General features: G+C 43.3%; 1 protein-coding gene across 1 annotated transcript in view; it reads right to left on the bottom strand.

Moving 5' to 3' along the window:
* Positions 1-13,823: 13,823 nt before the first annotated feature.
* MED14 (mediator complex subunit 14) overlaps positions 13,824-25,567 on the bottom strand; it is a 33,916-nt gene continuing 22,172 nt past the window's right edge. Inside the window, exons 21-31 of the mRNA XM_027884998.1 lie at positions 25,240-25,509; positions 24,014-24,169; positions 23,371-23,482; positions 22,620-22,751; positions 21,371-21,553; positions 20,463-20,698; positions 19,610-19,789; positions 19,307-19,414; positions 18,711-18,836; positions 17,922-18,111; positions 13,824-14,439 (exon numbers count right to left, since the gene is read on the bottom strand). Of these exons, the coding sequence (XP_027740799.1) occupies positions 14,366-14,439; positions 17,922-18,111; positions 18,711-18,836; positions 19,307-19,414; positions 19,610-19,789; positions 20,463-20,698; positions 21,371-21,553; positions 22,620-22,751; positions 23,371-23,482; positions 24,014-24,169; positions 25,240-25,509 (1,767 nt within the window). The 3' untranslated portion in view covers positions 13,824-14,365. The remainder of the gene's footprint in view (positions 14,440-17,921; positions 18,112-18,710; positions 18,837-19,306; positions 19,415-19,609; positions 19,790-20,462; positions 20,699-21,370; positions 21,554-22,619; positions 22,752-23,370; positions 23,483-24,013; positions 24,170-25,239; positions 25,510-25,567) is intronic.

The raw sequence follows: 25,567 nt of genomic DNA, 5'->3' as shown, positions 1-25,567 counted from the left end.
TTTATGCTTTGTGGTTTCATAGGTGTGGCTACTTCTGTTTAGTATTTATTCAGTTGTCTAGGGAAGGTTCCAGCAGCATCCAATGTGTGACAGTGGCCCTAAGCCTGTAGCAGTTTAGTTTTAACTGTCCTTCAAAAGAAAGATGATCTTGTACGGATTAATTTTCCTAAACCAAATAGTGAGTGTATTTAAAAAAACTGATTGATCTCTGGGTTGAGTCTTTTGTACAACTGCCTAGTTTTTAGAAACTCATTTGCTCTTGTGGTAAAGGGAGATCTTCCCGATACAACAGCGTGAACGGGAACTGCATTTTGCTTCTTGTTGCCTTCTAATGTGCTCAACTTTCCCTGCTATTAGGAGATGTTTGTTCCACTTCCAGAAAAGATCTGCTCACTGAATTACTCTTGGAATTTACTGGGAATGTCTGCCTGAATTGGTGGCCTGGAAGTTGCTCGTGTCTTGGAGGTCCTGGAGAGCGATTCATGTGGAATTGAGCGATTTTCTGCAGCTTTTCCCGAGTCCAGGAAGTCCAGCTTCAGTATATGTTACAATTATTTGACATAACTTTTAATGGCATTTAAAGTTAATCTGGATGATTTATATCAGTAGATAGAAGGGGAGAGTTGCACTGCCACTTTCTCTGATAAGAACGTGTGCTCTAATTACTGAACACTCTCTAATGTGCTTGTAGCAGAGCAGTCAAGGGAAGGCTCTTGGCCAGGTGTGAGAAGTAGGACAGAGTGATTATGTACATGATTATGTTTAGATTTATTGCTAATACAGTACCTAAATATTGCCAATGCAGTATCTAAATAACAACTTTATAGTCTCTAACAAGAGATTATAGTGTCCTCAGGTCGTGGTCCCTCCTGTTGAGTCACAAGCTTCAGTGAGACCCCCTCCCCTTGCTTTCTAAAGCTCTCTGAGAATTCTCAGTGGGGCTAGGTCTCTGCAGACTCAGGTTTGCTCAACAACTTGTGTCTGAAGGGTTACAATGTCAGCAGGATCGGCTGGAAACCTGCATGTTTACAGTACTTGGCCTTCCAGAATTCACAGGTGCAAAGCAACAGAGCACCTGTGGAGCTACTTGAGGATTTTATTTTTATTCAAACATCCCAAGAATTATAAATTTTAAAAAATATTTATGGGATAGGGCCGAAATCACAGGTTTTGTGTGCGGTGCTACGAGGAAAGCTACAAAACTGTCACCTAAAGCTCTGTGAGGGAAGGCAACAGTGAGAGGCCAGGGGAGGGAGAGGATGCAAGGAAAATACAGCCTGGACTGGGATCCTGTGTGGCCCAAGTGAGAAGGGCAGGAAGGCCATTACACAATATTAATCAGCAGGCAGCTTTGAGCCAGGCTGGGGAAGGCTCCATTTAGTGCTGTCTATGGGATTTAGGGTGAGTTGTAGTCACAAAAGAGAGTGTTTTCCTTGGGTGAGGTGTACTTGTTGGGGTCTTCTTCAAACCTTGGTCTTATAGTGTCCAGTATTTGGCTTGGGGAGTACCTGGAGTGGGGGTAGCTGTCCTCTAGAAGTGCTGACGTCTCTGAGGGAGAGAATTCTGAGTCACCACTGAAGACTGAGCATTGCTTTTGATGTTTAGATTAAAAAGAGAAAATAAGCCATAAAACAAAGAGTTCCTTTAAGAGTCAGTACGCTGCTTTTTCCAGATAATCCCCCTAAGTCTTTACTTGGCAGAGGGAGGTATAATCGGGCTTTGCATGTTCCTCAACTTTCCAGGCTTCTCTGTGGCAGGTATGGCAACTTTGAGTTCTTCCAGCTGTAGCAACACACAGGCAAGGGCAAGCCTAGAGCAGATCTGAAGTGTGGAAATGGTATGTTCCTGTCTGAAAGAAGGAAGAGGAAATGAAGAAACCACGTTGAAATGCAAATGTTGAGCAACCTGGCAATTGGTTGCTGGGATTTACAGGTCAGGCTTGATGGAAATCACAAGGACACTGCCAGAGTGTAACCTAGGGACATAGGCAGCTGCCTCAAAACTAAACAAAAAGCCCCACAGCAACAATATTTTGGGTCCTCTGCTGGCACAATTTTTGGCTCTGGTGTGGTGGGTGCTTAGAGCTAAAATTCACAGATGATCTCTAGAAAAAATTATTTTTTTTGCTCAAGTAAGAGTTGAGGACTGTCCTGCATTTTTTACTTTCTCTTCTGCAGGCCCTGAACCACATTCTTAAGAATTTTCATCTGTGTAGGGGAGGAGGGAGTGGATATCCACACAGGTATTGCAGGACAGAAAAGGAGAGAAATCAGGGAAAATAGAAGTGGATCTACAGGATTTCAAATCCAGCAGAACAAAAGACATTGGGGAAAAAAAGAGAAGTTTTTTTCCTGTCCTGTCACTAATGCAAGGTGTAGCTGTGGAGAAACTAAGTTCTAAAGGGCTTCTACAGCTCATTGTGTGAAGGATGGAAGAGGAATTAGTGGAAGCAGGAACAGAGTACACTGTCCGGAGGCCATATCCCAGAACAGAACATAAATCCCCACCTTAGATGGGGACTTACCTCACTAGTATGCATTCAGAACTTAAAGAGATTCCTCTATTGCTGAAGAATGGACATGCACCAAAGGACTCTGGCAATCAAATTTAGTATGGCCATTGATGTCAGCCATCACCAAAAACACGTAGCTAAGTTCTTGGCAGGAATGCACATCATAAAATATTTCAAATGTTTCATAAGGGAAACAGAATTCACCGTTGCACAAAATTATAAAGGCAGTCAAATTTCCACCTAATTATACTCCAGTGCATGAATTTATGATGACAAGTTTACATGCTCTTAATCTGGTGAGCCTATCTAGTTTTCATTGGGCCATGGGGCACAGTGGCTAAGATCAACTCACAGTAAATCAGCTGGTACCTTATGGCCAGCACTGTAAAGGCACTGACTTGAACAACCTCAGTGCTGCCAACCTGCCGATCAACCCCTGCATTTTAAGTATTTCCTTACAATGCCATGGTCAGAGTACCCAAGCAATTGATACAAAAAAAAAAAGTCTGCTACAACACCTGAGTGATCAGTTAGAGCATTTGGAACACTGCAGAGCTAAACAGGAGCTCCAGCCACACCCTACAGTAGGTGATCAATCAAAGTCTTGACTGTGCTACAGCATCAGCTTGGAATTAAAAAAACAGCTCTCAACGATTTCAGTCATTTTTGGTCTCTGCTATAGCAAAAGAAAAAAAAAAGAGGAAGAAATACATAAAAACATCTGTAGCAGTTATTGGACCTATCCCAATATTTCATCTGGCTGACAGAGCCAAGAGGAGGCAGCTCCACTTCAGTGCCAGTGCTTCCCATAGCGGAGCTGCAAACTCTGGAGCACCTCTGACTGGGGCAGCCAACCCCAGGAAAGTCATCAGCTAAACAGGTGAGTCTGTGTAACCTCTGCCACCTCTGCAGCTCTCCCCTCTAGAAATCTTCAGGGAGCTGTGCCCTAGGGTGTGATGGATGCCCTCGGGAGCAGGAAGGCTCTGCTGCACAGCTGAATGCTGTTGTGTTTTCCAGGCAAGCCTGGTGGCACCCAGATGGTCATAACTCTGGGTAACCTGACAGGAAAATGTGCTGGAAAAAGGAAGTGCAGTCAGCTGTCAGTCGTGCAGAGCAGCAGGAGGGGTGAGGAGGCTTAATTGGAAACAGCAAAATTAAGCTCTCTCTGTGTATGTTGATCTCTCTCTTGCATGTTTGCATACACACACATACATGATGTTATATTGGTCTTTACAAATGAATGGGAAAAAGGTTCCTTCCCCCATGAAAAACAGTACTTTTATTAAAAAGTGAAAGTATTTCTAAATCATTTACATATTTTAAATGATTTTTTTTTAAAAAAAAGGATGCTCAATATTTTGTAAATATGAGGATTTATGAATCTCAGAAGGCGAATAGGAACACATCCACCTAAAAAGATGTTCAGTAAGAAGATCTGCAGGAAAACTGCCTGTACCACTGACAACCCAAAGGTGATGCTGATTAGCAGAAGTTGGCTTTGATGCCTGTTACTTATGGAGAAAATCAAAATAACCCCTCAAAAATAAGCACAAGTTAATTAGGAAAATAAGCATCACAATGAGAAATAGCATAACAGCCTCAGTGTCAACCTGCAGCACAGTGGTCATTTTAATTTTGGCTTTGTCCCTTAACTACTGTGTTTTATCCAAGGAAATGGAAGAGTCAGCGCTAATACAGAGGGAGTCAAAGGGGCCAGGCCCAAGACTGAAAGAAATGGCAGCCCCCAGCCCACTTCTGCCTCCCCACACTGCCCCGTGGCCCAAACGGCAGTGGAAAGCCTAAAACTTTAGAAAGTGGTTTTAGGGCAGTGCTCTCTCCAAGTCTGCCTCCCCTGCCATCCCAGGGCAGGGCCTGAGCCTCCTGTGCTCCTCTGGAGCAGCTAAACTGACAGACAAACTGCTCCATCCCGGGAACATCACTTGGAAAAGCAGCCTCGGAGATGTTGCAATAGGAGTCATGATCGTGTCATGAGACCAGCTTCCTGTCCTGAGCCGACTGCCCAGATTTAAACACTAGAAACAACCATTCTGCATTTTAGTTCCTCCTCAGCTCTCTTTTTTATTCCTTTTTTGCTTTTTTTCTTCACCCCCCTCCCCCATTAACCCAGAGGTTCCCAGGAATTCATCAACACGGGAGTCACGTTTATTTCTTCTTTCCACTTCCATGCCACAGACCTGATTCTTAACAAATTCCACAACTGCTGGAATATTCAGATTGTTTGCCATGGTGAAACAAGTCCCACTTTCCATCACTTCCAATCTTGTGTAGGAGTCATTGGTTCCTACAGCCTACAAATTAACTATTTGGCTGAGGAGTAAGAAATATAAAAAGCTGAAGTCTTTAAATACTATTACCTGCCAAATTCCTTTACGAAATGTCCCTGTAACATGCAGCATAGCCTTAGCTGGAAAATAAACATATTTGCATTCTTAGTTTCATTTTTTTTCCTCCTCAAGCTCTTCCTCTCTGGTCTCTGTTAAAATTTGGGTTTGGCCATGCTTCCATTTTTCAAAGCACTGTAGCCTCTGCACTCCTGTCCTTCAAAAAGTTCTTTATAATCTGCATCTCTTTCAAATGTTGGAGTAGCACAAATAGATGAGAATATCCTGGTGGAATGATGTATTACTACATAAAATGCCTCATTTTTCTGATGTCTAATGTGAAAATAAACCAGAAATAAACTGCCCTGCTTTGCCACACCACTGACCCAGCTGCCCATGGCACAAATTATTCATCCTCTCACTCAGAGTCATAGAATTATGGAATCATTTAGGTCGGAAAAGACCTTTAGGGTCACCAAGTCCAACTGTTAACCCAGCACTGCTGTGCCCACCACTAAACCATGTTCCCAAGTGTCACATCTACCCATCTTTTAAATACTTCCAGGGGTGGTGACTCCACCACTTCCCAACCTGTTCCAACACTTGACAATCCTTTCCATGAAGAAATTTTTCCTCATATCCAGTCTAAACCTCACCTGGCACAACCTGGGGCCATTTGCTCTCATCCTGTCACTCGTTACCTGGGAGAAGCGACCGGCCCACACCTCGCTACAATCTCCTCTCAGGGAGTTTTAGGGAGCAACAAGGTCTCCCCCAAGCTTCCATTTCCCCAGGCTGAACACCCCCAGCTCCCTCAGGTGCTCCTTGTGGCACCTGTGTTCCAGACCCATTTTTCTTCTCTGGACATGTTCCGGCACCTCAGTTTTGTAATTTACATCCATAACTGAACGTTTTGTTGCATGTGGAGTCCCCCCTACCAAAAGAGGGAGGCAATCTCAGCTTTCCTTGCCCTAATTTTTGGCTGTGTCCCACAGCACCTGCCCCAGGACAGCCTGAACTCTCCCTGGCAGCTCCCCTGCTGCCTGCACACCCAGGAAAGGCGGGAGCAAGGCTGCTGAGCCTTGTTAGTGAACATGGACTAGAGTAAACTAACACTGAATAAAGGGCCATCCAATGTTCGTGGTCAAGAGAAAGTAGCTTCCCAATATTGCAAAGTTTTCTTTCGTACTACAGTGTTGAAAAAGAAAATCCATTTCCAATCCTATAATCAAGTTGTCCATGAGAGCAGTGAGGCTGCCAAGGACGCCAGCTCTGAGGAAAACCTGCTCTGACCTGGCAAACCTGGGAAACTCCCACCACCAGACAATTCCTGGGAGCAGGATCAGCCTGTGCAATGGATACGTGCTGGGGGGCAGTGCTGGACCACATCCCTGTGCTCCAGGAGAGCTCCAGCAGACAGACAACAAAATTTCTGCTGTATCCAACACCGGAACACTGAAAAGATTTCTTTTTTTTTTGGTGCTGAGAATACAGGGAAAGTGAGTTTCCATGTCAGAAGTAAATTTATGAAGATAATTTGTGAAGTGCAGAAAAAGTTCTCAGGTTAAAGTCTATGAAATGCTGAATTTTGGCAAAGGAGAGCTGATGGTCAGGATGGAGAGGGATGGAGGAAGGACCACGCACTGGGTGGACACTTTCTCAGAGCAGACAAGGGGAATGGAAGCAGAAAACCCTTCCCATACAACATCTTGGTCTTGAAATACTGAAAATATTCCATCTGAAGGGATACTTCTGTGTCCCTACTGAGTACACGGAGTGCCAGAGAGGAAGTAACTGTGATATAATAAATAGTTAAAGGGAAAAATATTTATTTTAATTTTCTCATGGATCCAGGTGTGCCCCAAGTAACTATGAGGTTAAAAGTACTTACAGAAATTTATAACCTACTACAAATTTTAGGAAAAATATGTGTAATGCAGAGAAAGCTAGGCTGCAGGGTATTTTTCCCCAGAAAAATAACACTTCCATTTAAAAGAACATTTCTACTGTCATTATAAGAATTGCTGTTTAAAACAACAACAAGAAAAAACCCAAGAACGAAAAAAACACCCCACTTGCTAAAGGTAAAATTAGATTTGTTCTGACAGCACGGTTTTTGTGACTGCATATCCAAAATTAGAGGTCAGAAATTACCTACATGGGCAGCCTTGGTTCAACCAGACCCCAGCTATTATTTGCCTTTTTGTTTCCAAGGCTCCCACGACGTCTTCTGCCCAAAGACTTCAAGATGCAAGAATGAAATACAAGCAAGGGAAAAGAAATGAAGACTAAATTTCTCTGTGTAAAACATTATCAAAGCAGACAAAGACGGTCACATTTGGGGATAAGGCTGCAATGTCCAGCAGATGAGTTCACCCAAAGTAAAAATTGTATGCATGTGTGTGAGTGTATGTCAAGCATCCTTTCACTGCTGGAAACTTAAGGGTTAAACACATCCTCCTTTCCCCCTGAGTTCAAAGCCAAATTTAAAAAAAAAAAAAAAAAAAAAAAAAATTATTCCCCACAGTGAAAGTGTTTATGATGTTAAAGAAGGTTCTGTCCAGCCCCAGGTCCAGACCTGCTCTTGCCAAGACAGGTCTCCTTCTGTGCTGCTTCAGATGCCAGCCAGGAACAGGCTCCTCTCCTGCTCAAGAGGACACATAAATTAATTCTCCAGGGCTGGTCTGTTCCTGCACAGCTCACAGGATCTTCATTTCATCAGCTTTAACCTGCTCTCTGCCAATCCCTGAACTTGGCTGAGCCCCCCCTACCCCCCCCATATTTTAGCACATGGGACACTCTGGCAAAGATTTGGGATGGAGGATGTTGCTTTTATTTGCGGAGGGTGCTTTGCTGGGGCCAGGTTTTCACTGCTGGAGAGGGAGGACATGAGTCCTCAAGCCGGCTCAAGCAGGGCTTTGAGCCAGAGGGGGAGCAGACCCTGGGGAGACAGGATGGCGGCTTTTATCACTCCCATGAAGGTGCTAATCCCTTCTGATGGGGCGTGACTGATTCAACTACACTGATGTAGGAGGCAGCTGTCTTGTCTTGGAAGATGTCATAAACCACGGAAGACCCTCAAAGTGCCCCCAGACTCATTTCTGGGGCCTTCTGCCAGAGGAATGCAAGCGATCCAAAAGTGTTGCAACAGGTTCACAGTGTAAAACTCCCTCCCCTGGAGGGCACTGCTTCAGTGTTCCCACCTGAACCTGAACATTTATTAACCCATCGGACTTTGTGTTCCACGGGCTTCTACCACGCCCAATGGATCAAGACTGCGATCACCACTTTGACCAACAGACGTCAGAAGTGCAACAATCAAGTCCCGTCAGGGGATCCATGGGTGGTGAGATCTTTCCACTCTTACCCTTTCTTTCTCTTGCTTGCTTTTCCCTCAAACATTTTCTTAAGTGATATTTTTATGCTTTTACACTATATATATTACAATGGAAAATAACAAAAAAGGCTACATACCTCCTTTGCATTGCAACCAAATTGTTCTAAAATAAACCCTATACACACACACACATATATTTTTATATATATGCATATATTTTTATATATATACATATATAAATATATATATATATATATATAAGCACTCATTCAGTGTTGTTTCACTCTAATCCACCCCAGCAATGGCTGCTGGAGCACTGTGATGGTGGGGAACACAAGAGGGTTTTTTTTCCATGGCAGCAGCTGCCAGAAGAGCTGCTCAGTGAACAGCTTCTCATACGGTGTCCTGACAACTGAGAGCTGAACTGGAAAACTTGAACCCGAGAGTGCAGAGTAGGTGAAAGGGTAGAGCTGGGTTCAGATACAGGTTAGGTCTCAGCTAGGAGCTGGCAGCTCTTCCTCTGGGCACTGAGGTGACAGCTGAGCAGGGCTCATGACTGAGCTGGGCTCAACCAGCTGCTTCAGCGTGGGGGGAAGATGTCTCTGTAGCTTTTGAAGTTACACTTCAGTTCTCACACAGTACTGTTATTAAAATAGCTATTTTAATGTAACCAAATCCCTAGGAATCAGTCAGCTTTGCAGGCTGTCCAAATAGGCATTTTACCTCTTCTTTTTTTTCTTGATAACACATGTATACAAACACATCTTTTCTTTGCGTTTTCCTTGTTCTTCTTTTGTTGGGAGGATTGAGGATAAATGGAATTAAACAAGATGTAGTCTGTCCTGCTCGCTGATGTTTTACACAGATCAGCAAGTCAAAGTGTTGGCTTTTATTTCGTAACACCAGTGTGTGATCATCGCAGTGTTCAGAGCTGTGGAACAGCTTCTGTGGGGGTACACAGAGAGTGAACAGTGGGGCTTCTCAGCCTGTGCGTGGAGATCACAACAGATTCCTAGACTACAGCACGTCAAAAAAAGAGGCCTGATAATAATGAGTGTAATGAAGAGAGGAGTGGCTTGGAGGGCAGCCCTGCAGGATGGGATCTGAGGGTGCTGGTCGGCAGCAGCTCACTGAGTCATCAGCGTGTGCTCTGACAGCCAGGAGAGCAAACATCACCGCAGATACGGCATAAGCAGACAGTCACCAGCGATTATCCCACTGTGCTGGGCCCCACCATCTAAGGGTGTTGAAGTCCTCGAGTGTGTCCAGAGGAGGGCAACAAACCTGGTGAAAAGGCTGGAAGGAATGTCCTGTGAGGAGAGGCTGAGGACTATGGATTTATCTCCTTTGTATCTGAGGCTGACAGGAGACCTCACGGCTCTCTGCAGCTTCCTAAGGAGGGTACACCAAGAGGGAGGTGCTGATCTCTCCTCTCTGGGATTCAGTGACAGGATGTATGGGAACAATTCAAATCTGCATCCTTAGGAGATGTTTAGACAACACTAGCAAGCATTTCTTTACTGGGAAAGTAAAAGCAGTCGAACATTGGAAGAGACTTGCTGAAGAGGTGGTCGATGCCCCAAGTGGGGCATTTGGACTATGCCCTTAACATGATTTAAGAGAGCTGGTCAGGTAGTTGGACCAGATGAATCCTTGTGGGCACTCTCTTAACTGAAACAGTCTATCCTATCCTATCCTATCCTGTCCTGTCCTGTCCTGTCCCGTCTATCCTATCCTATCCTATATCCTATCCTATCCTATCTCCTATCCTATCTCCTATCCTATATCCTATCCTATATCCTATCCTATCCTATATTCTATCCTATATCCTATCCTATCCTATCCTATGTAACCTGGAGGAGCAAAGCAGGAGCTCAGGTACAGAGAAGCACCAGAGGCACCACCAGCAGCTCCCAGCCCTGTTCCAGGCTGGCTCTGTCCCTGCTTTCTGGGATTGACATTGCAGAGGTCTGTGCCGAAAGCACAGCAGGACCCAGACTGGCCTGCAGCCCCCCAGCTGCCCCCTCCCTCCTTCTGCTGCAACATCAGCTTCAAAGGACAAGGATGCTTTTCTCTGTGTCTTTTAAATGCTGCTTTGCCAGCTGCTTTCAACACCACTTGTCCAGGAGGAAGTCGGACTTGATGATCTCAAAGGTCCTTTCCAACCCGGCTGATTCTATGATTCTGTGATTCTAAGCACATCCCCAGGCATGGCAAACGAGAGGGAAGGAACCCCTTCTGGCCTGAACCCGCTCTGCCCTGGGAGCTGCCTGCCCTAACATAGGGAATGGATGTCAACAAAACCCTTCCCCATCCCAGAGCAGCCAGTTCACACCTCCCTTTTTTGTAGTTTCTGACAAGCCCTCTCTTCAGACTCTGATCTCCAAAAGAGAGTCCCACGTGCAGCTGAAATTCCCACTGCTCAGGTAGTTTCAGTCTCGATAATGGCCTTCCAAAGCCACGTATGGTGGTGGTAGGAATCATAGGGGGAGTAAATTCAGTCCATGACAAGCCTAATCATGACTTTTTCCCCCGTTTTCCCCCAGCACTTGCTGACACCGGTGGCTCCTGGCTGTGCGCAGCAGCTCTCCCACAAACTGAGCAGGGGATGCTCCAGAGGCTCTGCCTCCACCGCCTCCAGGGGCCCCTCTGAGCTCCATTCCTAGGGGCAGGAATTCAATCTGTCCAGGTTTAAGCTGCTGGAGCTTTCCGTGCTCCTGCCTCCAGCCAACGGGAGTACAACCCTTCCCCACTCAGCCTCTCTTATCTTCCAGAGCAGCAGCCCAACATTTCCTGTCAAACCTATTCAGAGGGGTCATTTCCCAAAGAAGTTAATTGTTAATTACTGCTCTAGGAGAAGGACGTGAGGGGCTGGGAGTACACGGGCAGAGCGTCACACAGTGGGGGGGCAGCACATCACCCGCTTCCCAGGCGTGTGATGCTCCTGGAGCCAAAGTTGAGGCTTCAAAACATTCCCCAAAAAGAAGGGTCTACCTGCTGAACGCCAAAGCACCAGCAGCTGTTGGAGCGTCTGCGGGGAAGCGACACATATTTGAAGTCAAAAAGGGTTTAATCTAAATGTGAACGTCTCCATTATATTGGTGTTATGGGGTTACACAGCCACAGCCTTGTAATTACAGCCTAGATGGTACATACAGTTAATACAACTACATGTTAATTTACTGAAATACATTCTTACCTTAAAATCATTTGAAATTGTGCAGTAGGTGGAAAATTTGAGCTGGGAGAACAACTACAACCTCTTGAGCTAAAATAACCAGTGTAGCACAACTTACGAAGTGACACCTTTAACAGATTAATCATAAATCTGAATAACATGACCCAAATATTCTCCTAGTAGTCTATTTTTCATACAGAAGATTCAAATGCCTGCTAACCACTTTCAACTGACAGATGAAACCGAGCACATGCTTAAAAGACAAACTGTAGCTCGTAAAGGAAAACAGCTTCTGGTTTTATGGAGCTTTGTTTTGTCTCAGCAGTTGATTATCAGAACTTGTTTCCTGCAGCCTTTGCAAACTCAGTTAAATATCTGCAGTCTCAAAGGACACTCAAACGTGTAAGGATAACAAATAACTTAGTTTCAAACCAACATCCCCCCACCCCCAAAACCTTACCTTGATTCAGCTCCTTGTCTGCGTGTTTGCAGGGCTCAAAAAGGCTTCTCCACTCTTTCCATACTGAGGAAACCTTTAACAGGATCAGTATTTGCTACCTGGAAAGCCACAAAGCCTGTGGTTGCCATCTGGATGGCTTTTTGGATATTTAAAATGTGTTCCCATCTGATCCTGGCTAACACTGCTGTGCCAAAGCTGTGGATCAGCTCAGAACTGCTATTTTAACTCTGTACAACTCAACTCCCTCATCCTTGTCCCGCAGGTGGGTTGATGAGAAATCCAGAAACCTCTAGAAATACGTGGAGTCACTGCAGCACTTTTAGTGAAATAAATGGGCAAACAAATGTCCTGTAAGGATGAAAATCTACAAATGGTCCCACTGCAGCAGGTGGGTACATCATCTGGTCACCAGAAAGATGGACTGAACACACGGAAAATAAAACTTAACACTGCACTTGTAAATACAGTCACTGCCTTGAAAGGAATGTGTGTCTCTGGCCAGTGGGAAATGCTTCTTTTTACTAATAATGTTTTTCCTTAAGAATTTAATTATTTAGGAGAAAGGTTCAAAATGTGGTGTGTATTAGAAGTGGTGTGGGTAACACAAAATAAAACTCAATCTGAATCTGCCCATCACCTCAGGTTTGGAGTGTCAGTCCACGACCCTCTGTCAGTACAGACATGTTTTGTTTTCTCTGCCTTGTGGGGAGGCCTCTCCCCTCCCCTTTCCTTTTCAAGTGCTGAAGTTCTCAGCACCCACAGGGGAGCCTTTGCCCACGATCACACCCCCCTGCCCCTCAGCACAAAGGGCAAGAGGTACTTTTCTGTGTATCAAAAATCTGCTTTTAGGCACGGGAATGCTCTGACCTTGAATCCAGACCAGTAGCCAGCAAAACAGCCAGTGTTTTTCGGACAGTATTTGTATCACCTGTTAACTTTAAAACACTGGTTTAGTTGTGAAAAGACAGAAATGCAGACTCTTTCCAACTGAGTAGCAACCAGGAACATTTAAAAGCTGCAGGTTTTCACTCAGGGGGATGAGTATGGTATTGCAGAAGTAGAAACTGCATAACCATCTGCTGTATACAAGCAGGTTAGAGAAGCAGTGATGCAGAAGCCACATCCAAACCCACAGGTTCAAGGCCGAAATCTAAACTGGGCACCAATCAAAAGATGGTTTCTAACAGCAAGAGCTTTGAAAAAGCTCACAGAAAATCCTTGTGACAGTCATAGGGGCAATGGGGAGCCCTAAAGACAGCATGGCAGGCTGGAATACATCCACCAGAAGATATTTAAAATTAGTTTTAAAGCACCTTTCAGCTGAGCAGGGAGCTGAGAGAGCTCTGCAGAAGGAGTGAGGCAGCAGAGCAGAAAGCCACTCTTGCAGGAAGTCAGGAAAACAACCTGAACTCGATAAAAAATTGAGAATACTGATCCATGAGGACAAATGGTTAAATGACAGAGTAATTCCTAAAGATGGACATTTTATGCAGTTAGAAGAGCCTTCAGTGATCACTGACCAAAGTTATTTATATACATCCAATTCAAAAAATTAAATGTGAGGTTGTTTCTCTTCTGGATCAGCCTCTCCAATTTTGTGGTATGCAGTTCCAGCTCCCACCTTATCTGCTTCTACAAGAATCTGTTATTACAGATTCCATGACAGATGAAAAAAGGTTATCCTTCCACTAAACTTTGCTTTTGGGATAGAACAGGTGTAGTTCCTTGTGACTGTAAAGAAATGAAGCACTGAAGTAATTAGTAATTATTTGTACAACCAAGAAAATTAATGAACTCTGTTGCACTCTGACCTAGAACAAATCAAATCTGCAGAATAAATAAATAAGGGCTTGTTTGGGTTTTTAAGTCAGCGTCACATGTGTGTGTGGTGAGTATGGAAGCAAGATCACATACAGAGACAGTCAAGTAAGCGTGAACACGAGATCTGGCCAGTGGCTACAGTGGAGAGGAATTAATTTTAAGATTATACAACATCCAGTTTAAGATTTTTTTAATCCAGTTTATTAAATATTGCTTTTTGGGGACATGTTTACAACAAGCCCAAATAAATTGTTTAAGGATTCAAAGCAGTCATATTAAAATACAGCTTCAATATAAAGTTTGTCACAGTTTTACAGTATTCAAAAATGACAGACCTGCCTTAAAAAAAGACTATTACACCAAAACATAAGAAAAACAGAAAAACAAACAAGTTTGGCATTTTCATAATCTTTATAGTATAAAACAGAATATTAAATCTATTACCAGCAAGCTGATACTTCAATCTATTACCTAGTCTGAAGTGTCTCCCATCAAAACACACTATACAACAGCACTATACAAAAGTCGTGGTGATACTCATGTGATGAAAGTGCATCCCTGAAAGTTTGCCAGTTTATATTTAGCTCTTAGAAAAAAAAGGTAAAATTAAAACGTCCTCTTTTAACCGAAGGCTTTATTTTTATGGGTTTTTTTTATATATATATATTTTTTTTTTTGCTGTTTTGTCTCACTTTCAGCCTTCTTTTAAAAGTGTCTAGGGACGCCCCCCAGGGGGCAGCGTAAGATTAACCATCAAATCACGAACGGCTGCAAATATTGTGCATTCACCTGGAACAGGGAAAAGAGACAGGTTAGCAGCGCGCCCCGGACAGCCCTTCCTCACTCTGGAACAGGGAAAAGAGACAGGTTAGCCCCGCACCCCAACAGCCCTTCCTCACCCTGGCACCCCCCGGGACCCCGCGGGGCAGGGGCTGAGGGTGCACCACACATGTCCCAGATCCCAGCCACCTCCAGGGGCTTTGGGATTCGTAACAGTCATCAGCTGAAGTAGCTCCGGCTTTCCCAGAAGGACTGCTCTGGGCGGTCACGAAATTGCAAAAAGCTCTTAACTTTTAGTTGCTTTTGAATGTCAGATTGAATCTACGCTAGAATTTATCGCAGTCCGAATTATTCTGTATGTTATTAATCAAAAGCACCGCATCTTGTAAGGAGAATAACCCAACTTTTTCAAGTTTTATTTCTGTTGGTTATGAGCAGACACTAAGCATTTCAAAAGGCTCAAGTCTGAAACAGCTGGAAGATGTTTTCTGTCCTAAGCCTAGTCTTGGAAACAGCGCTAATTCCAAGACTGGGCAAAAGTCAGAAATCTGTTTCTTTGAACCAAATTGCTCTGGCTCTACCCTTGACATTTAAACTTGCAAAATAAAATACAGAGCGAGTGGACTGTTGTTTCCAACAGCTGAGATCTAATACAGAGAGGAAAAACCAGCCACAGCTACCTCGAGTTTTGAATACCAGCACTTGTTGACAAAAACACACACATTCTGAATAGCTTAAAGAAATTCAAGCTGACAGAAGCAAAGGGGTTTAATTAGAACAACAAAAGGTGAAGTATCAGGCAGCTGTGATTTTCATCTACCATTTCCTGGTAAGAGAATACAATTAATAGCTACTATCATACCCTGGTCACTGTGGGCTGCATTTTTCCTGCATATTTCAAGACACATCAATTAGAAGACACTGAATTTTGCTGCTGAAGGAGCAACAGTGTGAACAAAGAGACAAGAGCAGAGCCTGTTGGGATGCATTAATCTTAACTGCCAAACTAGGGATTCCCAAGATTATTTTGGGCAAGTCGTTATCATATCAAAGCTACAAATCTGGGCTAAGCAGCATCCACTGAATCAATGAAAATCAGAAGCTAAAAAATGTTTAGTTGTGAAGTGCTTTAAGAAACACCACGAGTCCTTAGGGACTTTCATTTCCTTACCAGATTGATGTCCACTACATACTTTGCACACTGTAGACTTACAGCTCAAGTTTAAACCTACTATTCCAGGGCATTGATTCCATCTCAGTTCATACAATTATTTTCCCAAAGTAAAGTATTTTTTCCCATGGAGGCATAGGTAAAGTGATCTCAGAAAGTGTATGACTCACAAAGAGTCAACATTTTACTGTTAAACACAGCAGAATGTGTTTGCCCACAGATCTGAAAAGAAAACTCTTCCAAGAGAACTTACTTTTCAGGCACTGCCATTTTATTAAGAGGAAAATTAAGCTGAATACAAAAGACTTTCTCACAAAGAGAGAAAGGTAAAAAAGGTACAGCCAGAATGAGGCAACACTGATCCCGGGTTACAACAAAAGTGCCAGTAATGTCGTACGTGCACGATGGGAGGCCCTGCTCCTTCCTGACCCCAACAGTGAAAAATCCCCTTAACCAAGCAGGTTGCAACGAGTGCAGCAGAAGAGCCAACAGGCAGAAGAATCCCGGGTACAGCGCAATAGGACCAGAAGAGAAAGGATATGCATCTGGGATCTCCTGTGTACTGCTGTTGTAAAAGAAGTCTCCCAGCTATCTATTTGCATCTCTTGGCTCCCCTATCAGCTTCCAGTAGCCAAGAAAAGAAGGTATCTTCTTCTCTTTTATCAGATATAATAATGTATGTTTCGACAATAAGAACACAGGAAACTGCATTTCAAGCGTCCTTGTGGAAGATCCTACTTTGGCTGGGTGGTGGTGGAAACAAATCAATCAAGCAATCCATACAGATTCATTGTTTCTTTTAGAAGTCAGAGAAAGGACTACTAGAAATGTCCTCTGCTCAACCATCTACATTCTTCTTTTCCTGGAAAAGGTCCTGCTTGGGGCCAGAAGCTCTTTTCCTATGCATTTTTTCCCCCTGTCTATACCCTGCTCCCCGTACTGCATTCCCAAACTGCTTCAAAACTTGCATGACAAACAAAAAATGTCCATTCTTACCTACCTAATGATCACCAGAAAGCATCTCACCTGGGACTGCAAGAACAGCTTTGACAGTCACTTGCTACGCTGAGGCATTTCATGGAGGGTTTACTTTAAAACACAACTTAGTACAACAACAAACAGCAAAGCAAGTATCTACCCTTCACCATGCCAGGGGAACTCGGTGGGGAAGCACCTTCCAAAAGCAACACCTGAAGTTTAGTTAACCTATTTTGAAATAAAAGTGCTATACAAACAACAGCTCTGTACCACATACAGAACTCCTACAGGGAACCCCGCATGTCCTCAAGGCTATTTTCTCTCCTATTTACCTACACTATTACTACATGTTAAACAGAAAAAGCATGTTAATTTAAACCCCATCACCGTTTTCAGAAATGTATGCATACCCACACCAATTTGAGATAGACACTGTCATGTTCTAGCAATCAAAATGATCCATCAAGCAGAGTTAAAATTACCACATAACAACAAGTTGAATAATTATACAGAACAGAAGTTAAGAGTCAACCTCTGGATTCACAGCTTCAATCTATTCACTGGGTTATTGGAAAAATTTTGTTCTTCAGCAGAACTGAAAGTTATTGTTCTTATGAGCCATCTGTGTATTAGGACCCCAAACTACTAGTAGCTTACAGACAACATGCTGCCCAAAGAACCTGCTACTGTTGTTCGGTGTTTCTGACACTAAAATAAGAGTAAAAAGCATGACAAACAAGAGGGAAAGCAAAGCACAACAATGCTCACAGTGCACTACCTACAGGTCAGTGAACATTCAGAACAGCCTAGCTCAAACACTTCACAGCACGTCTGATGGACAGAACTGTACGTGCCTCTGTCAGTGGACACACTGACAAAGGAGTTTAAAGCCACTCCAACTACTTTTTTATCATTCACAGCACGTGGAAAAGTTCTGAAAACTATTTCAACATCCCTCTATATTCTACTGTTAAGCTGAATAACTTCATAATTAACCATGAAAACTGACACTTGACCATAGCATATTTCTCGTGACTCACTCTGAGCCCTGTTAAAAAGTGTGATTCCTACTGAGCAACAACAGTTGGGCCAACAAGAGGTGCATTCTGTCACCTGGGCAGAACAGCAAAACCCAGCCTGAATCATCAGTGAAACCTTCTGCTGCATTGCCAGTACTTGCTATTAAGTTATGTATTGCCTGTCACATCAGGAGTTTGTAATTACTAAAGAAGTAAGATAGAAACCAAGAGGAATTCAGACTTAAGAGAGGTTTAGTTTTACACTGGAGATTTGTCACAGATGTCTGGGTGAAGAGAATATATCTACTGGACATGTACAGTACCTGGTCGTGGTGAATTCAGTTCAGCAAATCTCTTTAGAATATTGCTAACCATCATTGGAGCAGCAACAGAAGAGTTCTGCTGCCTGGGAATGTCAGCCTGTTGCGTTGTACCCGATGCCATATCATAAATAATTGGGACAATAATACTAACAGCTTCCTGTGGGACTGTTGTTTTCTGTGTTAGCTGGAGCTGTGGAGAAAAAAACCCAAAGTGTGTTAAATTGAATGACCACGTACGTCAGTGCAACTTCTGACACAAATAAACCCTCCAGGCCTACAGCCAGTGTGTATTTCCAACCCCCCAGTTTTCAGACATCAGTTCTGTAACAGAGAAATTATCAATCAGGTGGAGACTATTTTCTTCTCAAAAGCACCCTGCAGTGAGAGTTGCCTCAGAGAAAACACTAATATGGATTTGTTCTAAACATCTAATTCCTGCTCCCAGCACCACTAATGTGCACATCACCTAATCTAGGTGGTTCGTGCCTCAAAGAACAACAAAATACCCAGAGGTTGAGCACTTGGAAGATGCAGCCCAGAGGGAGCTGAACTTTACATATTGTCAACACCTCCCCAAGGACACAAAACATGAGGAGTTGCTGTGCTTTTATAGAAGGGAGAACAGGAATACTCGTTACAAGAGATGCGCGTAAATCCAGGCTTCCAAACAGCACAACACTTTCAGCTATTACAGCTGTCAGACACAGCAGGTGTGTGTTTTGCTCCCAACCCCTGATGATCTCAGAGACGTGCAGCCCACAGAATTTTAAAACAGGTATCTCCACTTACGAAAAACAACATTTTGGATTTCAGCACCACGGCAGGCGTTCCTGGAGGCGCAATTGGCGGAGCACTGGGAGGGATTGTTAAACAGAACTGCACGTTCCATTTCAGCTGACTCGCCTGATCAGGAAACTGTTCACAAAGAGCAGCACAGGGAAAGAACAGCAAAGGTCTCATGTCAGTGACATACATGGCTATGAACCAGGGAAACATTACAAAGCAGAACGTGCCTCTTTAGCTAAACTTGCAGATGCTGCCAGGTTTAGCAAAGTCAGAATAACTCTGAAGGAACTGAGCATGGGGCAAACAAGAACACAATCAGAAAGATTCCAGTCAGCCAATGCATATGCCTGCTGTGCAGTAACATGGCTGCAGATTCTCAAATCATCAGTTTAAAGGAGAAACTTTGGGAATTTCCAGGAGAGCTAGCAGCGAAAAGAAAACGTATTAAATAACATTAAGTAGCATATGTATAAATTAAGAGTAATTCATGCATTTGTAGATAAAGATAATGTATAAATTAAGAGTAATTCATGCATTTGTAGATAAAGATAAAACACCTTTTAAAAAAATATAACCAAAGTTTGGTGAACTAAACTTACCAGCTCCAATTTCATGATGTGTACACAGTCCCTCAGGATATGAGTGGGAGCCCCTAGTAATTTGGTGAAGGCTATCAGGGTGTTTGCTTTAAAAGGTGGTCCTGCAACCTAAAGAAAGACCCACTTCAGTAGTGCCTATTTAGATAATAGCTATGTCATTTAATATGTAACCAGCATGCACAGCTGTTAATGTTATATTTTGCAGCCTTTACACATGCCACTGATCAGCAGTACCACTCCAAACACCACCAGAGACTAAAAGCAATGCAAAAAAATTTAAACATTCACAGTTTGAGTACATACCCTTGTTTCAAAGAACTTCTCCAACACTTGCAACTCCTCTGATTTCCACTGTCCTGTGTTTTCAGGTGTAACTTTCAGTTGCAAGGTCTGGTTGGTTTTAGGATTGAGAGCAACCCTGCACTTCAGTGCCTCCGTCTTAAACATAATTACACCTGGTTCATTGGAGTTTATTAACTGTAGCTGCATAAAAAGAAGAAGCACAATTAGTCACTCATTAAATAGTGTGAACTCACACATACATACACGCTCTCACTCCCTCCCTGGAGTGCAGTGTTCAGCCTCTCTTTCCAGAAAGAAACACATGATATTTGTATACAGGTAAAATTGCCCTGAGAATTAAATTTATGCAAGGTTTGGCTTCTTTCTCTGTCACTGAATCCACACCAAAGAAGAGGCACACACAGGGTCTGTCCCAAATCCTAAAGCAACATTCCTGACCGAGTGGTTCAGTTAAATGTCAACTAGTAACTAATTTCTTGGGCAGTCCTGCCAAGTAGCGGGTTCCACAGTAACCCTGTGGCTGTCCTAGTTAACTCCCAAAGGGCAGGCTGAACTCACAGAAGCCATGGCATCTGAAAATCTGGTCACAGTCTTGCCACCACACCAGTCACCCAACTTCACCTCACCAAACAGGTTCTCCACTTCTAATTTGTGTGCAAAAGCAGCAGAACTAAATTATTTTTCTAAATATTGCCGCTTTAGATGGCAACATTCAGAAGTACAGCAAAAAGTCTAACAGCAAATAGTTCTTATATTTGACGCATTTCAGTTTGTGACCGATTTGAAAGATGTGGGGAGTACAGAGGCATGAAAAAGAACAGCTGTGACACAGATCACTGAACCCAAACCATACCGTTTCCTGTTGTATGATCCTCTGAAGATGCCTCCTCATAATAACTGATCCAAGGAATCGCTCAAGAGGGGAGCACAGGTAGCTGCCAGCCAGTCCTGGCACAAGCCCAGGGGTAGGAGAGGGCAACAGCAGGATATTCAAGGCACTGTGGGTGAGGATTGTGGGGATGGACGCAGCCCAGGAGCGCTGAGGTAGTTTCCGAGGCGGAGGCATGCTCGTCGGCATGGCTTGGGAACCTGCTGGGGCACAGAAAGGACTTGCAGTAAGGGAGGATTTAAGCTGAAACACAAGGTATGAGCTCACTTAAACTGGTGTCACTACACATCAATGAGTTCTCTGGGCCAAAGCCTAATCATTTAAGAATCTGGCTGCCTAGTGGTAGGCATCAGGTAGACAAAGAGTTAGTTTCGACCCTCCGCCCATGCAAAGAATCTCAGTAACACTAAAACCCTACTCCCCTTTCCTCTCTCTGCAGCATGCCAGCAGACAGCAGGTTGGTACAACAAACTCAATGAGACGTAAAGATGGCTAAAACAGTCGTGCAAGAGCAGCATTACATATCTGTGATGTGAAAAGTTAGTATCTGGGTTGGCAAATGTGCCTTATCATTGCTTTCATTCTGAAGACTTTTCTCTCAGTCACAGAGTTCAATACTTTCAGAGATTTCTGCACTGCAACAAGAGGTATCAATCCTGCTGACGTTTGTGCTGTATGATTTAGCTCATTTTCAAATTTGTTACAGAAGATCTGAACTAGGATAAGAATAAAGACTTAATCTCCTTAGATATTTTACTGCACAAGGGCACTAAGGACTGTCATGCTGACACACAACTGCCGAAAAAAAGGAACAGAACTAGAAACGCTAAACATGAGTGTTTCACAGTTATACCACTGATAAAGAAGCCTACTTGTTCCAGCTCGTGGGGAATGAGAGGCATCGGGGACAGGCGAATGAAGGGAAGGGTTGGCTGGTGACATTCCAGGCATCCGTGCTGCTGGTGATGGCCCAGAGACCTGGGGAGATCCCGGCCAATTCCCTGCACGCTGACTGGGTGACATCATGGTGTATGGTGAGCTTGGGTCTATGGTACCTACAGGTGTTACAAGACCATTGTTATTTCTTTAAAAAGTAAAAGGCTTTCTAATAGAGAAATCTAAAAAAGCTCTTACCAAAATCTGTAAAGTAGGAAAAAGTGCCCGCAAGCTTTTAGACCACATTTTACAACCACATAAAAAAAAACATTAGTGGGGGGAAGGGAGAAAAAAAATCAAGATACAGATTCAAGGGTTTTCAGGTTGTATTTTTAAAAAAGTGAAGTACAACTGGATATTAAGGAAAATTGTCATGTTCAACACATAACAAGTTATAAACTAAAAGCAGTTCTTGCCTACAGACTTGGACTTCTACTGCTCCTCAGCAAACGGAAGCCTCAGCTAGACTGCTCCTCATCTATTCAGTATCTTGCAATTATCTCTGCAAAAATATCTTTGGTTTTGTACTCTGCTACAGAGACTGATCAGAACAAGCTCCTTAAACAGTCTGTTGTATATCTATCTCACTTTGTTCATCTTAACAGTTAAACTGGTGTGCCAAAATTACCATCTGAACTGTTCATTTACTGTGATCTATAGAACAGTTTCCAATGCACTGTGATTACACAAACAATTGTTTTGGAAGCTTTCCAAAAACTCAACTTAATTAATAAAGGAAACAACTGAGAGGCATGTTGCTCATATATATGTATGTCAAACCAGCCAGACTTTGACAACGTTTTCAAATTGCAAGTATTTGAATTTCTAACCTGTTCCACTTATTTTTCCAGGGAATGTAAGCAGTGAAAATCTATTAACTAATCTAACAACAGACGATGCTCATTAAAAGCTGCAGCCACTGTTCTGCTACAAGACCACATGGAATTTCCCCACATTAGTAAGCAGAAAAGAGTGACTGATAGTCCACTTTTAAACGTTAGGAACACCTCAAAATGCCATGCAGCTTCTTTGGACTACTGTTAAACAGTTACACCCTCATATATGAAAAGTGGAGCCAATTACAAAACATGAATTTTTCTCAATTAACTTAGGTCTGCCTGAGATTTCAAGAAGCCAATCTGCCCTCCCTGTAACTGCATATACATCTGTTAGTAAAGAACTCACCATGTGGGCTGGCAAAGTTAGCTGTTTGTCCCATTGTGATTCCAAGAGAGGAAGGTGAAGGAGTTGGACCAAAGGATGCTGGTGATGGTGCTCTTAAAGCCCCGCTAGGTGAGCTTGCAGCATGCAAATTTCCTGATCAAAGACATCACATCACTTGACATACACATTTCCCATCTTTCTGTTCTAATTTTTTCTATCAACTGCTCCCTCCTTTTTAGTGGAGACAGCAAACAAGATTCCAGAGAATTTGTTTTTGCTAAGGCTTTACTTTGTACATGCATGAGTGTTATATTTTTCAGACTGATTTACCACACAAAGGAAACCTCCCAAAATACTTCGCTTGAAGAACGGCATTTCCCTCCTACCCAGGCCTTCCCTGAATTCAAATATTTTTCAGCTGTTGTGCTACAACAGCTGGGAGCAGAAAGCAGAGCTTTGGTGGTGAAAAGCTTTTCTGAAGAAGCAGCTATTGAAAATTAACAGTTTTTCGCCTTAGCAAGTTATAAACTGCAAGAACAAAACAGTCCCGGGTAATACACAGCTGAAGACAACAGTTTCGCTTCATGTTTGGGGGTTTTTTTAGCTTCAAAATGTACTTTCCAAAACATGCATGGCAGGACTTCGCTCTTTTTTGACACAGTGTGTAAGGTGCATTCTCTTGTCTCACTTGGGGCTAAACAGAGTTCAAATAACAGAAAAACCATGCACGCACACAGAGTTGCAGGTGCACACAGACTCCAGGCCATCCTACCTGGTGACTGCGTGTGCATCATGGACGGGGACGGCGTCACCGTGTTGTGGTAGGAGGTGGGTGGTGAAGTGAGAGGATACGCTCCCGACGCTCCCGCCTGTTTTGCAAACGGCTGAAATTGTCAACACAGGACAACGAAAATTTTTGATCATTTTGTATTAAAACTGAAGTTAAGCACGTGCAGAAGACTAATGACAGTTGGGTCTTACAGGTCCATCAACGTGAGTTGTTTGATTTTCTGTATCATGTTGTTCAGTGCTTCCTGTTATTTTCAGTTTCTGCTCAAGACATAACACCTCTGTACCTCATTCCTTTTATCTGCCACCCCGAGACAGCAAAGCCTCCCGACTCCCCCTCCCATCTTTTATCTGAGACAGTTTTTTTCCCTCCCTCAGTCCTTCGCTTCTAGGCAGCAGGTCTCATGTGACCTTCCAAAGCTGCTGTTCATATGCTATAGGCTGTTTACACTGGAATGAGAAATGGCAAAATAAATTAATACATTTTGCCCGAAGGGGAATTCCACAGCAGAACAGGTTTACAGTCTCCCTTTCCATTCTGTTACTGCTAATCCTTTCGGAACATAAAGTTCTTAGAAACCTGCCGTTGTGGAAGACAATAAACATTTGTTTTGCCTGAAGGGTACCTGTTGTTGTGGCTGCTGTGGTGGCTGCTGGGGCTGAAGCTGTGATATCAAAGAATCCATCATGTCTCCCCCGATAGGAGAAGGGGGGTTATCGTCTTCATTTACAGATCGTCTCCGTGCATCCTGATTGCTGTCCACAAACATGTTCAGGAATGTCTGTGGAAAAGTCAGTTTTGTTAGCAATTTCCCTGTGTAAAATTTATTACTTAAATGAACACAGTACTTACCGAGCTTTAACACCACCTTTATTATCTACAGCACATAAGAGACAGGCAGGTCTCTGGAACTAACAACTAGAGGGCATTCATTAATTACAGCATAATTAGTTTGCAAAATGTATCAATTCATAAACAGAGACGCCTTGCTCATTAACACAAGTTACCTCCAGTAAATTGAAATACCACATTTTTCTTTTCTCCTCAAAGATAGGGGAAACCCTACATCTGGAAATACCTGTTCCAGAACAACTCTCAAGTAGCCAGAACCTGCTGTATCACCCCTAAAACTCTCCTGTTTGAGTAGGAACACCCAGGTCACCTCCTCCATAGCACTGTCTTGTACCCAGAGTCAAAACTGGGTCAAAACCCAACTGTCAGAAGAAAAAATTAGCAAAATAGCCTGTTTCTCAACGGGTGCCACTTTCCGGTATGTCAGTACAACTAACACTGGTACAAGTTTCCCTCTGGTATTTTGTCAGGGTGCACAGATTCATTTTATAGGATGAGCAGACCAGAGCTGTATTTCGAAGCAAAGCCACAGGCTCCTGCCAGTGATGGGAACTGTTTTAAAAGAGAAGTTTCTACCTAGAATCAACTGACATGGAGCATTTTTTGATCTGCAACGTATGAGCACTGCAGTGCCACCCATCATAGTTTGTGAGGAGCAGTTGTTAATCCTGGAGCACACATATAGCCTAGTCAAAAAGCTTCAGCAAGTTTTAATAAAAGGATGCCTGAAGCAGCCTCTAAGTTATTTTACTGTCCAGATAAGAAAAAAACCCCACAAACTCTAACACTTGACGTTAGATTTCTGAAACAAAATGTTTAAATTCAAACTCATTAACGAATCTACTGATAAATCACAGACTTCCTTCTGTGCTCAGAATTCTGGAAGGGCAGCAGCTCTTCACAAAAAAAAAAATCTCACGAAGCTCTTCACGCCAGATCCACACGTCAAGTCAGAAGCTCATTTTTTCACAACATGCCAGAAAACACAGAAACATTCACCTTAAGCCCAGGTGCAGGGTAAAACCCTTCAACTATTTTGCTGTTGTCAAAGAGACTGTAGGCCCCGTCCCGGATGGCCACCACGCCGCGGCTCCGGCAGTAGATGTCAATGCAGTACATGTTCCTAAAAGCCAGCCTGATGTGCGTGGGGGACTGTGGCAGGATTGAGAAACACTGATAGGCAGTGTTGGTGCGTTGAGTCAGACCCAGCATGGGCACGGTTGGAAGTTTGTTGATGGCGTTTAATGGAGCTTGAGTGTCAAACAAAACCTGAGGGAGAACAGATATTGAGAGATCAGGCAGCTTTACCAAAAAGTAAAGGTCGGGG

Source organism: Empidonax traillii, unplaced genomic scaffold (genome assembly GCF_003031625.1).
Source record: "Empidonax traillii isolate 1590-97213 ecotype Southwest subspecies unplaced genomic scaffold, ASM303162v1 scaffold1:size7828297, whole genome shotgun sequence".
Classification (NCBI taxonomy): Eukaryota; Metazoa; Chordata; class Aves; order Passeriformes; family Tyrannidae; genus Empidonax; species Empidonax traillii.
This window is presented reverse-complemented; position numbering and strand designations above follow the sequence as displayed.